The 13,162-nt window shown below is 48.7% G+C and overlaps 1 protein-coding gene across 1 annotated transcript in view; it reads left to right on the top strand.

The window, feature by feature from the left end:
• Positions 1-13,162, top strand: part of FAM129C (family with sequence similarity 129, member C) — a 28,758-nt gene that overhangs the window by 1,341 nt on the left and 14,255 nt on the right. Inside the window, 8 exon segments of the mRNA XM_006903693.1 lie at positions 3,808-3,938; positions 4,797-4,922; positions 5,623-5,746; positions 9,465-9,629; positions 10,080-10,195; positions 10,280-10,384; positions 10,489-10,651; positions 11,219-11,409. Of these exon segments, the coding sequence (XP_006903755.1) occupies positions 3,808-3,938; positions 4,797-4,922; positions 5,623-5,746; positions 9,465-9,629; positions 10,080-10,195; positions 10,280-10,384; positions 10,489-10,651; positions 11,219-11,409 (1,121 nt within the window).

Below are 13,162 nucleotides of genomic sequence, written 5' to 3'. Positions count from 1 at the left end.
AGTAAGGGGAAGTAAATTATACAGACGGAGATTAACCCTCTTGCTCCTTGGAGCAGCTTGTGGATTCAAACCACAGACCTTGGCATTGACAGTGCAACTTCTTATGGATAAACCACCAGAGCACCCCTCTACTTTGTGCTGGCATGGGGCATGTAAAAGCTTCTGAAATTTGGAAACAGATAAGGGTGATGGTTGAATACCACGCTGAATGTAATCACAAAACTGTAAACGTACATGGTTGAAATGGTACATTGTTGTGCACATTTTTAGCACAGTTTTAAAAAATATTCTGAAAAATTCCCCTACAGACCACAAGGACACTTTTGTGGGCAACAGATGTATTCATAGGCACTCTGGTGAAGCAGGGCTTAAAATGATCAGCGGCTAACCCAAAGGTTGGTGGTTTAAACCCAAAAACTGCTCTGAGGGGAAAAGATAGGGTCATCTTTATACATGATATATTGTTTATCATGGTTTGAATCCACCAGATGCTCTGCTGGAAAGAAAGGCCAATATTCCCCTGTACCAGTCAGATCTGATTTGATGGCACACGCACACAAAATAATAAAATTTAAAAAATATATATTCTTTATGTAAAGAAATAAATCTGATTTATTGAAACCCTAAAAGGCAGCTCTACTCGGTCCTATTGGATCCTGTGAGTCAGAGGTGACTCAATGGTAGTGGATTTGGGTTAAATTTGTGATCTCAATTAGGGTGCTGGCTTCACAGATCTGTAATTGCATATATAATTATGTATATGTACACATACACACACATACATTGCACTGTAATCCTGAAGGCAAGTGGTTCAAGGCCACCAGCTGCTCCACAGGAGACAGATGGGCAATCTCCTCCTATGTGATTAACTGCCTCTTAAAAACCCACTGGAGAGTCAGCTATGGGTCAGGTCTTCGATGGAGTATTTTGAGTGCATTACTTTTAGTTCCTGAGTGGTGCAAACAATTTTAATCTACCTAAAGGTACCATGAAGGTTGTTATTATGTGCTATTGAGTCACCTGAAACCCACAGTGACCCTATGTACAGCAGCTCTGAAGCCTGTCCTGTCCTAAGCCAGTCTCACTAATTCTGACATGCCAACCCCCATTACCTCAGTTACTGTATCAATCCGTCTCATCCAGGGTCTTCTTCTCCTGCGCTGTCCCGCCTCCCTTCCAAGCATGATGTCCTTCTCCAAGGACTGGTCTCTCCTGGCCACATGCCAAAGTATGTGAGATGGAGCTTTAAAATCCTAGCCTCCAAGGAGAAACTTGGCTTCACCCTCTCCAAGACAGATCTATTTGTTTTCTTGGCAGTCCATGGTATGTTCAAGACTTGTCTGCAGCACCACAATTTGAAGGCACTGATTCTTCTGTCACCCTTAGTCATTGTCCAGCTCTCCAATACATAGCAAGTAATTATGAAGACCATGGCCTGGATTAGGCACACCTTAGTCTCTAGACTGACATGGTTGCTTTTCAGCACTTGGGAAAGGTCGCTAACAGTAGATTTTCCCAATGCAGTTTGTCTTTTGATTTCCTGACTGCTGGTGTTTACAATATTGATTGTGGAGCCAATCAAGCTGTAATTGTTAACAACCTCAGTCTCTTCTCCATCTATCATGGTGCTGCCAGTTGGCTCAGTGGTGAGAATCTTTGTCTTTTTGATGTTGAGCTTCAATCCATATTGAAGACTACAGTTCTTGACCTTCTGCAGCAAGCACTTCAGAACTTCTTCAGATTCAGCAAGCAAGGTTGTGTCATCTGCATAACATAGGTTGTTAATGAATCTTCCTCCAATCCTGATGCCACATCCTCCTCATGAAGCCCTGCTTCCTGAATGATCTGTTCTGCTTAAGGATGCAGAATATGGGCAGGACATTGAATGATTCAGGAAGCACTAAAGGAAGACAAACAAAAGGAGTATACAGACTCATTGTACTGAAAAGAAATGGCTGACACAGAAGAATTTCAATAAATAACATATGATCAAGAGGCAACGGTGTTGAAGGAGGAAGTTCAGGCTGCTCTGAATGACTTGGCAAAAAAATAAAGCCCCAGGAATTGATAGAATGCCAATTGATGTATTTCAACAAACAGATGCTGCCCTGGATGTGCTCTCCAAGTTGTGTGTCAAGAAGTCTGGAGGACAACTGCTTGGCTAACTGATGGGAAGAGATCCATATTTATTTCCATTAAAAAAAATATGACCCAACAGTATGTGGAAATTATTTAACAATATCACTAAATATTACACACTAAACCCTGGGCTCTATGAGGAGAAGCATGGCGTTAGGATTGGTGGACGATCTATCAACAATCTGCGTTATGCAGATGACACAACCCTGCTCGCTGAAACTGAGTAGGACCTCATGCACTTACTGCAGAGGGTCAAGGACTGCAGCCTTCAATATGGACTGAGGCTCAATGTCAAGAAGACAAAAATTCTCACCACTGGACCAATCGGTAGCATCAGGATGGATGGTGAAGAGATTGAGATTGTTCACAGCTTCAGTTTGCTCGGCTCCACGGTCAACACTCTTGGCACCAGTAGCCAGGAAATCAAAAAACGTATTGCGATGGGAAAGTCTGCGGCTAGGGACCTCTCTAAAGTACTCAAGAGCAATGGTGTCTCTCTGGAGACTAAGGTGTGCCTGATACAGGCCATGGTTTTTGCAATCACTTGTTATGCATCAGAGTTGGACAATGACTAGGGAGGATAGAAGGAGAATTGACTCCTTTGAGCTGTGGGTGCTGGAGAAGAGTATTGAATGTACCATGGACTGCCAAGAAAACAAACAGATTCATCCTAGAGAGGGTTAAACCAGGCTACTCCTTGGAGGCAAGGATTCTGGGGCTTCGTCTGACATACTTTGAACATGTAAGGAGAGACAGGTCTTTAGAGAGGGACATCATGCTAGGTAAAGTAGAGGGACAGCGCAGGAGGGGAAGACCCTCTATGAGGTGGATTGATTCAGTGACTGGGGTAATCGGGATGGGTGTGTCAGAGGCAATGAGATTGGCACAGGATAGAGCACGGTTTAGGGCTGTTGTACATAGGGTCTCTATGAGTCACAAACGACTTGACGGCACATAACAACAACAACAACAACAGTAAAATCCTGCTGAAGATTATCCAGAAACGACTGCATTTTGACAGAGACCAGAAATACAGGCTGGGTTTAGAAGAGGTCGTGGCACTAGAGACATTATTGCCAGTGTCAGATGGATCTTGGCAGAAAGCAAAGAGTACCAGAGGAATGTCTGTGTTTCATTGACTATGCAAAGACATTTGACTTTGTGGATCAGAACAAATTGTGGCTAGCCTTGAAGAAAATGGGAATCCTAGAACATTTGACTGTGTTTATATGAAACCTATACTTGGACCAGGAAGCAGTCCTCAGAACAGAGCAGGGAAACACTGCATGGTTCAAAATCAGGAAAGGAGTGCGTCAGGGTTGCAACCTGTCTCCAATATCATGAAAGTAAGGCCTGGCAATCTGTTCCTGGAAAAAAACCCCAGTACTTATTTGCAGAGCACGTGTGTTAAAATGAGTTGGAATCTGTTTGAGGGTCACCAGTTTGCTTTGTTTTTGTTACTGCGTATTAGCTATCAATTAGGCCCTCCCCTTGCCGCCCACGTGGGGGGTAACAGGACAACGGAGGGCCCTGGGTGAATGATATCCAGGGCAAGTCTTGTGGGGCAATTTTGGGATGCAAGGAGGAGACCACAGTGGGTTCCCTGTCATTCTGTCTTCAGACAGGCCTGCAGACCCCTCTAATCACCTCACTATCTTGTCCTTGCAGGTCAGGTGGACGCTCTGCTGAGGAACTTCTTGCCATGTTACCGCAAACAACTGGCGGCCTCGGTCCTGCAGCAGATCTCCCGAGAGCTGGGCCCCCAGGAGCCCGCAGGGCGCCAGCTGATACGCAGTAAGGTGGGTGGGCATGGCCTGGGGGCGTGGCTGGGAATGGGCGTGTCTGTCGCGCGGGGGCGTGGTATGTGCCAGTGGGCGTGGCTGGCGGGGAACCCTTGGAAGGAAAGCGCTCACTCCAGGTGCCACTCTAGCAAAATTAGAATTTTTAGGCCTTTGCGCTCCCTGGTGTCAGCATCCAGGACACTTAAGAACTATTTATTCGCTCATTCTTCCCCTCTACTCCCACAAGTAAAACTTCAGTCAAAAGTCATTGCAATCGACTTGGAACCAATCCACAGCTGACCCTCCAGCGGGTTTTCTGAGGCTGTAAATTCCGTGGGAGGAGATGGCCTGTGTTTCTTCCGCGGAGCTGCTGATGGATTAAAAACGCCCGCCTTTAGATTGGCAGCGCGACTCACGAGACCACAGAGCTCCCCGGAGTATAACTTAGTGACACCAATTACATGAATCCTGATGTGCATCCATCACCAACAGTCGCTGCCAAACCATCCTAGTGTTTCCCAAACCCTGGCACGGAAGGCGGAGCGCAGCCAGGCCCTCGGACCTCTCCAGGGAGGCGCCTCCACCACACGCTGCTGTCTCCAGTCCGAGGGGCGCTGACAGCCCTGAGGGCAGCCCGGGCTCCCTCTTCTCACCTCCATGACAGTTGCATTTTTATTGACTCGGCCCAGTAGGAAAGCTCCAGTGTGCGCCCCACCTCGCGGGGCAGGACCAGGCGTAGGGGACTTTTGAGAGCCTTCAAACCAGGGCGTACTGGACACTGTGCGCCTCGCCCTCTTTTTGGTGGCTCCAGGGCTGGTGGGTGCTGTGATCGGGGTACCTCGGCTGCTCCCCAACTCCTGCCCGTCCCTCCCGCAGAAGCTGCCCCGCGTCCGCGAGCACCGAGGCCCCCTGACCCAGCTGCGGGGCCGTCCACCGCGGTGGCAGCGGAGTTTCTGCGTCCTGCGTGGCGACGGCCGCCTGGAGTGGTTCAGCCGCCAGGAGGTGAGCGCGCCGCGGCCGCCCTCTGCCGGCGACCCGCTCCTCTTCATCTCGCTCTGGCTGGGCCTGGTATAGAGCCCCCGAAGCCCTCAAGTCCCTGTTCTCAGTCCCTTAATATAAATTCAGCCTCACACCGCCACTCCTGGCCCTCACACCCCACCCCACCCCCCCACCCCCGGTGCTTGATCCGGGCGTGTTCCACCTGAATGTATTGTAAATGGAGACACAAATGGAGAAGTAGGGGAGGAACTCACAGTCGTTGGTAAAACCAGGCTCACTTCAACAAGTGCCTGCTTCCCATCCAAGGAGCTCCTGTGGATCCCTTGCCTTCCTGGGACTCAGTTTCCCCCTCTGTGGAAATGGTGCTGACGCCCCGTGCCTCATGAGACCATGGATTCAGTTGAACAGGGATGGGGTCCTGGAGGGATGGCCTTGAGAGGAGTGAGAACTTCCCCAGTTCACCCAAACCTTCCCTCAGGTTAAAAGTTGGGGTGTTAGGGAGCTCTGGTGACCTAGCGGCAAGAAGCTGCACTGCAATCCCAGGGGTGCATGGTTCAAATCCACCAGATTCTCTGCTGGAGAAAGAGGGACAATCTCCTCCTGTACCAGTCAGATCCAATTTGACAAAATAAAAAAAAAAATTGGGGTGTAGAAGCCATAAATTAGGTTTATCCTAATCTCGTTCTTTGGATGCCTTTTGTAGGAATTTGAAAGTGGGGGCAAGCCCCTCGGCTCCACGACGCTGACGGGGTACACCATCCTGACCTCACAGCAAGAGTATCTCCATCTGTTGGATGCTCACTGCCCAGACTCTATGGGGCACTCAGGTTAGGCTCCTGGGACCCCAGTGGAGACACTGCTGCAGCTGGGGGTGGGCTGATCTCTGGGGTGAAGTTATCTCTTTCACCATAGGGTGCTGAGCAGTATCCCTGGCCTCCAATCATAACCCCCTAAGTTGTGACAACCAAACAGGTCCCCAGATGTCCCAATAGTCACCAAGGAGAAAATCGCCCCTTGGATGAGGATATTGCGGAAACAAAGGAAAAAACCTCTTGAAGTGAAAGTGCTGAGCAGATTTCAAAGGGCAGCATGGGAGGACAAAGCAAAGCATTATAATGCAATGTGCAGAGAACTGGGATTGGAGAATAAAGAGGGAAGAACTCGCTCTGCATTTCTCAAGCTGAGAGAACTGAAGAACAAATTTAAGCCTGTTGTTAGGTGCCATCAAGTCGACTACGACTCATAGTGATCCTATGAACAATGGCTCTGAACCCTGTCCTATCCTGTGCCATCCTCACTGTCTCTGACATACTTGAGTCTGTTGTTATAGTCACTGTGCCAACACATCTCGTTGAAGATCTTCCTCCCTTTCGCTGCTATAGGAGCGTCTCACTCATAATGACCCTCCACTGGGTTTCTGAAGCTGTGAATTTTATAGGAGGAGTTGCCCATCTTTCTCCCATGAAGCAGCTGGTGGATTTGAACCTCTGACTCTTAGTTAGCAGTTTAAGTCAAGCACTGCACGACCAGAAGGCAAGTTTACACTGCTTGTGCCACTCAGGAACCATAGAATTAACGTACAAAAGCATAGAAACAATAACAATGTAAAGTCTGAGAGTCCCCAAGGCCACCCTTACTTCTGACATCCGCTGCAGGTTTAGTGTTGCCTGAGATCCCCTTAAAGTTGCATGATGCACTGAAAGGACTCACCACTCAGAGCAGAAGTTCTAATCAAGATTACAGGTTATTCCAAGGGAAGGACACAGAATAGAATCAGCAAAGGGAAGAGGCACACGGGGAGAGACCAGCATCCAGCGTGGGAGGTGTTGATATGAGAGAAACAGGGAGCGGTAAAGGAGAGCTCACTGGTGGGGATACCCTGCAGGGATCTCAAATGGAGGTTTCCTTGGATACAAAGTTCACATTGTTGGTTTTTTGGTTTTTTTTTTTTTATTTTTTTCACATTGTTGTTGATGTTAGGTGCCATTGAGTAGAGTAGGACTGGACTCGTAGCAAACCTATAAACAAAAGATCTGAATCCTGCTTTATCTTGCACCATCCTCGTGCTTCCTAACATATTAGAGCCCATTGCAGCAGTTACCGTGTCAATCCACCTGGTTGAGGGTCTTCCTCTCCTTTGCCGACCCTCCTCCCCAGGCCTAGTTCCTCCTAGCAACGTGCCCGAAGTATGTGAGGTGAAACCTGATCATTCTTGTCTCCAAAGAGCACTCTAGTTGCACCCTTTCCAAGATATATGTTCATTCTCTTGGCCGTCCATGGGATGGATGTTCATTCAGTGCCCTTCTCCACACCACAGCTCAAAGGCATCAGTTCTTTTTCTGCCATCCTTATTTATTGTCTAGTTCTCAGATGCATAGTAAGTAACCAGAAAGACCAAGAATCAGGTCACAGAATCAAATTCATATTAGCATCCAACAACCCAAATAAAGGATGTTTTGTTATCCACAGGTCCTGAGAGGAAGCAGGCTAGAAGGCCATGTTCAAAATTCATATGGGCACCAAGGAAGGGGCCAATCAGAAAGGCTCCACCTTAATTAAGCCTGAGGTTGGGCCATACTTTATTTAGTAGGTTTAGGACCTATTGGCTACTTTAGAGCATTCAGGAGGAAAATAGGGGTCTGGAGTGTGAAGTGAGCAGGAAGGTGGATTCCCAGATGTGATATGTGGATCAAAAATGGAAGAGCCAGGCAGACAGGCACTGTATTTGGATTGTTAGTTAGAATTTTGCAGGAGGAGTACACATTGACTAGAAGACAAGCAGGCCTGCTGTTTTGAAATAAGTGAGGTTTGAGCAGAGACTTGAAGAAAAGCAGAAGCATGAAGAACAGGGGTTTGGGTTTCTTGTGACTTGAGATTATGGAGAGCACTGATTTCTCTGAGCATCTGCATGTGACAAGGTGCCTGTTAGGGAAGCACCCTTCAGCCTTGATAGCCAACCAGCGTTTTCCCTAGGAGTCCGTCCTACAGGCACTGCTGGTCACATTTTAGGTGCTTTCCCATCCAAGAGGGCTTGTGTTCTGGTGCTGTATAGCACAGTAGTCTGTCTTGGTCTCGTTGGCTCATTTTCAGAAGTCCTTCACCAGGCTTTTCTTCCTAGTCTGTTTTTGTCTGGAAGTTCTGCTGAAATCTATCCACCGTGGGTGATCTTACTGGTGCTTAAAATATAAATGGCATCATAGCAAGATGCAAAACCAGTGCAGTATGACAAACTGACAGAGCGTGAATTGCCGAGGAAAATAAAAGAAGCCACTGCTGTGGAATTAATTCCAACTCATAACAACCCTACAAGGCAGTGTAGAAGTATCCCAAAGGATTACCAAGTATATAAATCTTTCTGACAGCAGACTACCATATCTTCTTCCCTTGAGTGACTGGTGCATTTGAACTATCAATGTTTTGGTTAGCTTAATAGCACAAGACTCTTTGATAAAGGATTTAGGGGTACCAGAGGATGGGCAGTCTCCTGACATATGATTAATTGTCTATGAAAAACCTGATGGAGGGTCAGCTATGGGTCAGTTCTGATTTGATGGTACATAACAATAAAATGAGTAAACCAAAAAGAAATTTATTCATGCTGTCCTTTCAGCATCTATAGATTGTCCATATCATTACTAACTCCATCATTTTACAGGCAGAAAATGGAGGTCAAAGCGATGATAAACTGTGCCCCAGACATAGAGCTTCAATGGCTCATCAATTTGTTATCCTGCGGTGCGTTACTGCAAAGCTGAAAGCTGTGCTACCAGTATTACAAATAGCAACAGGGTCACTCATAGTGGACAGGATTCAGCAGAGTTTATAGACCTGGCAATATATTTTTAAAATCATGAAAATCATAATCACTCAACTCCCTTGCTTTGGATATATCATCACGAGGGATCCGTTTTCAGGAGGACATCACATTTGGTTAGAACAGACAGTCAATGAGGTTGAGGGTGATGTCCTCCTCCCACTCCCCCCCCCCCCCCCATGAGATTGCCTAGTGCAATATCAGCTCAAATATACTGTGCTCTGCGGCTGACTCTGCCCTGGCCAACATTCCTTTCTCTTGTACGTAAGGTTATCTATCATGAGTCAGAGTTGACTCAATGACAATCATTCATCTCCTTTACCCAGAGAGTTACTAGGTGATGCGCCAGCTCAAACCAGGCCTGGCTGACTCCTTCCAGGTAGCCATCAGGTGAGGACAACAATCAGGGCACATGGATCGTTGAATTGACTGGTGATGTCTGTCTAGCGCACTGTGTAGATGAGGCTTCAGGAATCCATTAGTGATGTCTGCTCTGCATACTAAGGAGAAGGCTAAGCCACTGTCCTCCAGGACTGTGACCAAGCCTAGTACTGCTAGAACCGTAACAGTGGCAGCAATAATCAACAGGTCTCATGCCACAGCAGGGGTAAGGGTCCACTACAGGGGCAGCTTTATGCATTTCATGGACATTTTATCCTAGTAAATGAATGATAAATTTCAGAATCAAAGAAAATGAATGAACATGACTATTTTCCATTTCCTTCCAGGAGACCATGCACCAGAAGAGCCCGACCCCCTCCTGGACATGCCTGAGAGTTTCCCCCTCTTCCTGCAGCACCCTTTTCGCCAGCATCTCTGTTTCTCAGCAGCCACGAGGGAGGCACAGCGTGCCTGGAAACTGGCCCTCCAGGGAGGCATCCGGCTTAGGGACACTGGTGGGTCTCAGGGAGGATAAGGCAGCAGGGTGGGCCAGGCTCTGTGATAAGCTATGGGAACCTCTTAAAACCTCAGTTTCCTTACTCAGTAAAAAGTGGCTTGGAGGAATACAGAAGGGATGCCAGGCAGTCAGTGACTGGGATTTTAATAGAGACAGTGGGTGGAAGCCCTGGCCTTCATCAGGGCTTGCTGAAAATGAAGGGCCAGGGGGATGGAGAAGGAAACCAGAGCTGATATGCCTAAGTGTGCGCCCTTTAATTGGTGCAAAAGTCCCTCCCTTATGGGCAGGGGGTGGGTTTTTTTTTTTGGGGGGGGGAGCTCTGTCCCAGTGGAGGGCTTTGTCCTGAGGCCTGGTGAGGGGCGACACTCGGGTATTCCTGGACCTGGAGGGGTGACGCGGGGGTGTGGGTGGAGGTGGGGTCCCCTCTGGGTACTAGGGAGCTCCTCAGTTCTGCAGCGCAGCCCGGCCCTGGCTGCTCGGGCCTTCCTGGACGCCGTGCGGCTCTACCGGCAGCACCAAGGCCACTTTGGCTACGACGACGTGACCCTGGGCTCAGACGCCGAGGTCAGTCCAGCTCCTGCGCTCCCGCACGCGCCCCACCAGGCTCCATCGCTGGTTCAGCTTCCAGGAGGGTTCATTCTCCCGCAGGTGCTGACCGAGTTGCTGATGAGGGAGCTGCTGCCCTCTCTGCGCGCCCAGACCCTGTCCGGCCTGCGGGGGACCGGCCGCGCCCGCGCTTGGGCCTGGACTGAGGTCAGGAGGGGTGGCGGACACTCGGAGTCTGAGCTGTCGGCACTTGCTCCCTGTCCCTCTCCATCTCTGTTCCACTGCCGCGTATGAGGATCCCTGTCCTGCAGCTCCTGGATGCCATCCATGCTGCCATCCTGGCCGGGATCTCCGCCGAACTTCGTGCTTTCCAACCCGAAAAGGACGAGCTCCTGGCCACCCTGGAAAGGACCATTCGTCCAGAGGTGGACCAGACCCTGCGGCTGAGAGCTAGAGTGGCAGGAAGGCTGCGGGGTGAGGCTGGAACCAGCAAGGGAGGGAGGGAAGGGGCGAGAGAACAAGAAGGGGAGGAGCCGGGATCCTGGGCGGAGCCACAAAGGGGCGTGTCTCTGGAGACTAAGGAGGCGGGGCTTTCTGTACTTAACCAGGGTCAGAGGCGGGCGGGGCTTATGGAGAAAGGGGCGGGGTCAGGGGAAAGGAGGGGCAGAATCTTGCTCTGCACTTGAGAGGAAGGAAGAGAATGGGAGCAAAGAAAGGGCGGGACTGGAGGGTGAGGTTTAAATTGGGGAGGAGGCGTGGCTAGGGGCGGAGTTAGAGTTCGAAGGCAAAGGTGTAGGAAGCAGCAGGTGGGTTGGAGGAGAGGGGACATGAGAAGGGGTGGAGGGAGCCTGGGGCACTGATCAGTCCAGGCCTGGACTGTCAGGCTGAGATCTCAAGTCCTGCGTCTGCATTTGTGAAATGGAGTCGAGGCAGGGCTCAGAGTCTGTCCACATTGGCTTGCTGCATCCCGGAGGCCTCTTCCTCTCCGTTTGCCGGGACCCTTCAAGGAGGGAACCCCAGGCTTGTGTCTTCAATCCCTAGCTGATGTCCAGGGACCCCTGGAATCGTGCCTGAGACGCGAAGTGGGAGCACAGCTGACCCGGGTCACGCAGATACTGCTGAGCACCATGGGGGCTGCACTGACGGCGGTGCGGACCCTCCTTGTGCAGGGAATGGACCGCTTGTTTCGACACCTGCGTGGGAGCCCCTCTGGCGCGCGGCTGCGCAGAGAGGTGAGCTCTGGCTACCCGGGTAGTGAGTTACAGTGACAGAGAAACTGCGGGGAAATGCCCATCTTTTCTGTTTAAAAACTTCTGACATTTATTCTGGGCTGCTTTTTACTTACGGAGGACCTTGGTCCATTCCCCCTATCCATGGTTATTATGATCATTGGGCACCATTGAAATAATGGAAAGAAGAGAAGCATTCTAGCAAAACTGCTCCGGAGTCATCTTCCCCTCAAACTCCTATTCTCAGTCTCCAGCTTCAGCAAATGGGGGCCAAACACGAAGTCAGAAACTTCTGCCCAATGCAAGTCAACAAAGTTCATCTGATAGGAAATCAGCACCTACTAGGTGCCAGGCAATCTTCAACCTCAATTGTTAGACATCCACTTAGAAATCACCTTCTCTGAGAATTTTCACTAGACCCCTGTTCTCCCCTGCTGGTGCTTCCTGCAGCACAGCACCCTTCCCGAGCTTTGATGGTTGTCTGTCCTCGTGTTCTCCTTCAAATTAACCCTGAGCTCTTGATGGACAAAAAGTGGACAGAATTCTTCCATTTTTGTAACCCAAGACACGCTGCATGGAGCAGGCATCAGGCCATTATCTATTTCCCAGAGGCCCAGATGTGTCTACTTACAATCAATCATACCAGCACTGTTACTTATAATTTTTTCCATTCTTACTCTTTTTTAAACATAAAGTTTGTCCTTTCTCTTTTTTTAAAAAACTGTGGGGAAAACATACACCCCAAAACATTTGCCAACACAACTTCCACATCTACAATGTTGGTGATATTATGTTTCATGCTGTGCCACCACCATCACTACCCTTATGCAAAACATTCTACCACCATTCACATAGAAAAGCTCCCCTTTCTGCTTCCCTGCCCATCCTGGCAACCATGAATCGTCATAGATTTCTCTGTATTTGCTTATTTCATATTGGTGAGATCATATAATATTTACCCTTTTTTGAATCACTTTTCTCATTCAGCATGATCTTTACAAGTCGCATCACCATCATAACGGGCACCATGATGTCATTTCAGGTATTTTTTCTGTACGTGGAGATTGTGTTTTATATAGTCATTCATATGATGTTGTTGTTGTTGTTAGGTGCTGTCAAGTCGTAGATGACTCATAGCGACCCTATGAATGAAAGGCCTGAGCACTGTTCATACATAGAGTTTCCAGAGGCAAGCCATTTCGGAAGTGCATGCCACTCCTGCTTCCAGGCTTGTTTAAGTCAGGAAGTTCCAGCAAACACTGTCCACCATGGGTGCCCATTACCACATTTGGCGCATCAGTGACACAGTGTTCAGCATCACAGAGTCATTCATATACATTATATATAATTAATTACTCGATCTGTACTTATCATCACCCTGTCTTTTCAAGTGCCCATTGATCCTTTCCCATCCCTTCACTCCCCTCCACAATCCAACCTCTGCTACTCCAATGATTTCCCTTCTTTCCCTTTTTCTGCTCCCCCATCCCCTCCCCCTTTTGGACATTTATACTTATCATCCTATTTTCCCAACAGTGATCTTATGCAGTATTTATCCTTATGTCACTGAGTGATTTCACTCAGAATGATGCTTTCTAAACTCTCTCATGTTATATTGTTGTTTGTTGTTGTTGTTATGTGCCGTCGAGTCGCCTGCGACTCATAGCGACCCTATGTACAACAGCCCTAAACTCCGCTCTGTCCTGTGCCAATCGCACTGACTCCAACACTCCCATCCCAATTATCCCAGTCACTG

This window comes from Elephantulus edwardii, unplaced genomic scaffold, assembly GCF_000299155.1.
Source record: "Elephantulus edwardii isolate Elephantulus edwardi_28Jun2011 unplaced genomic scaffold, EleEdw1.0 scaffold00226, whole genome shotgun sequence".
NCBI classification, from domain to species: domain Eukaryota; kingdom Metazoa; phylum Chordata; class Mammalia; order Macroscelidea; family Macroscelididae; genus Elephantulus; species Elephantulus edwardii.
This window is presented reverse-complemented; position numbering and strand designations above follow the sequence as displayed.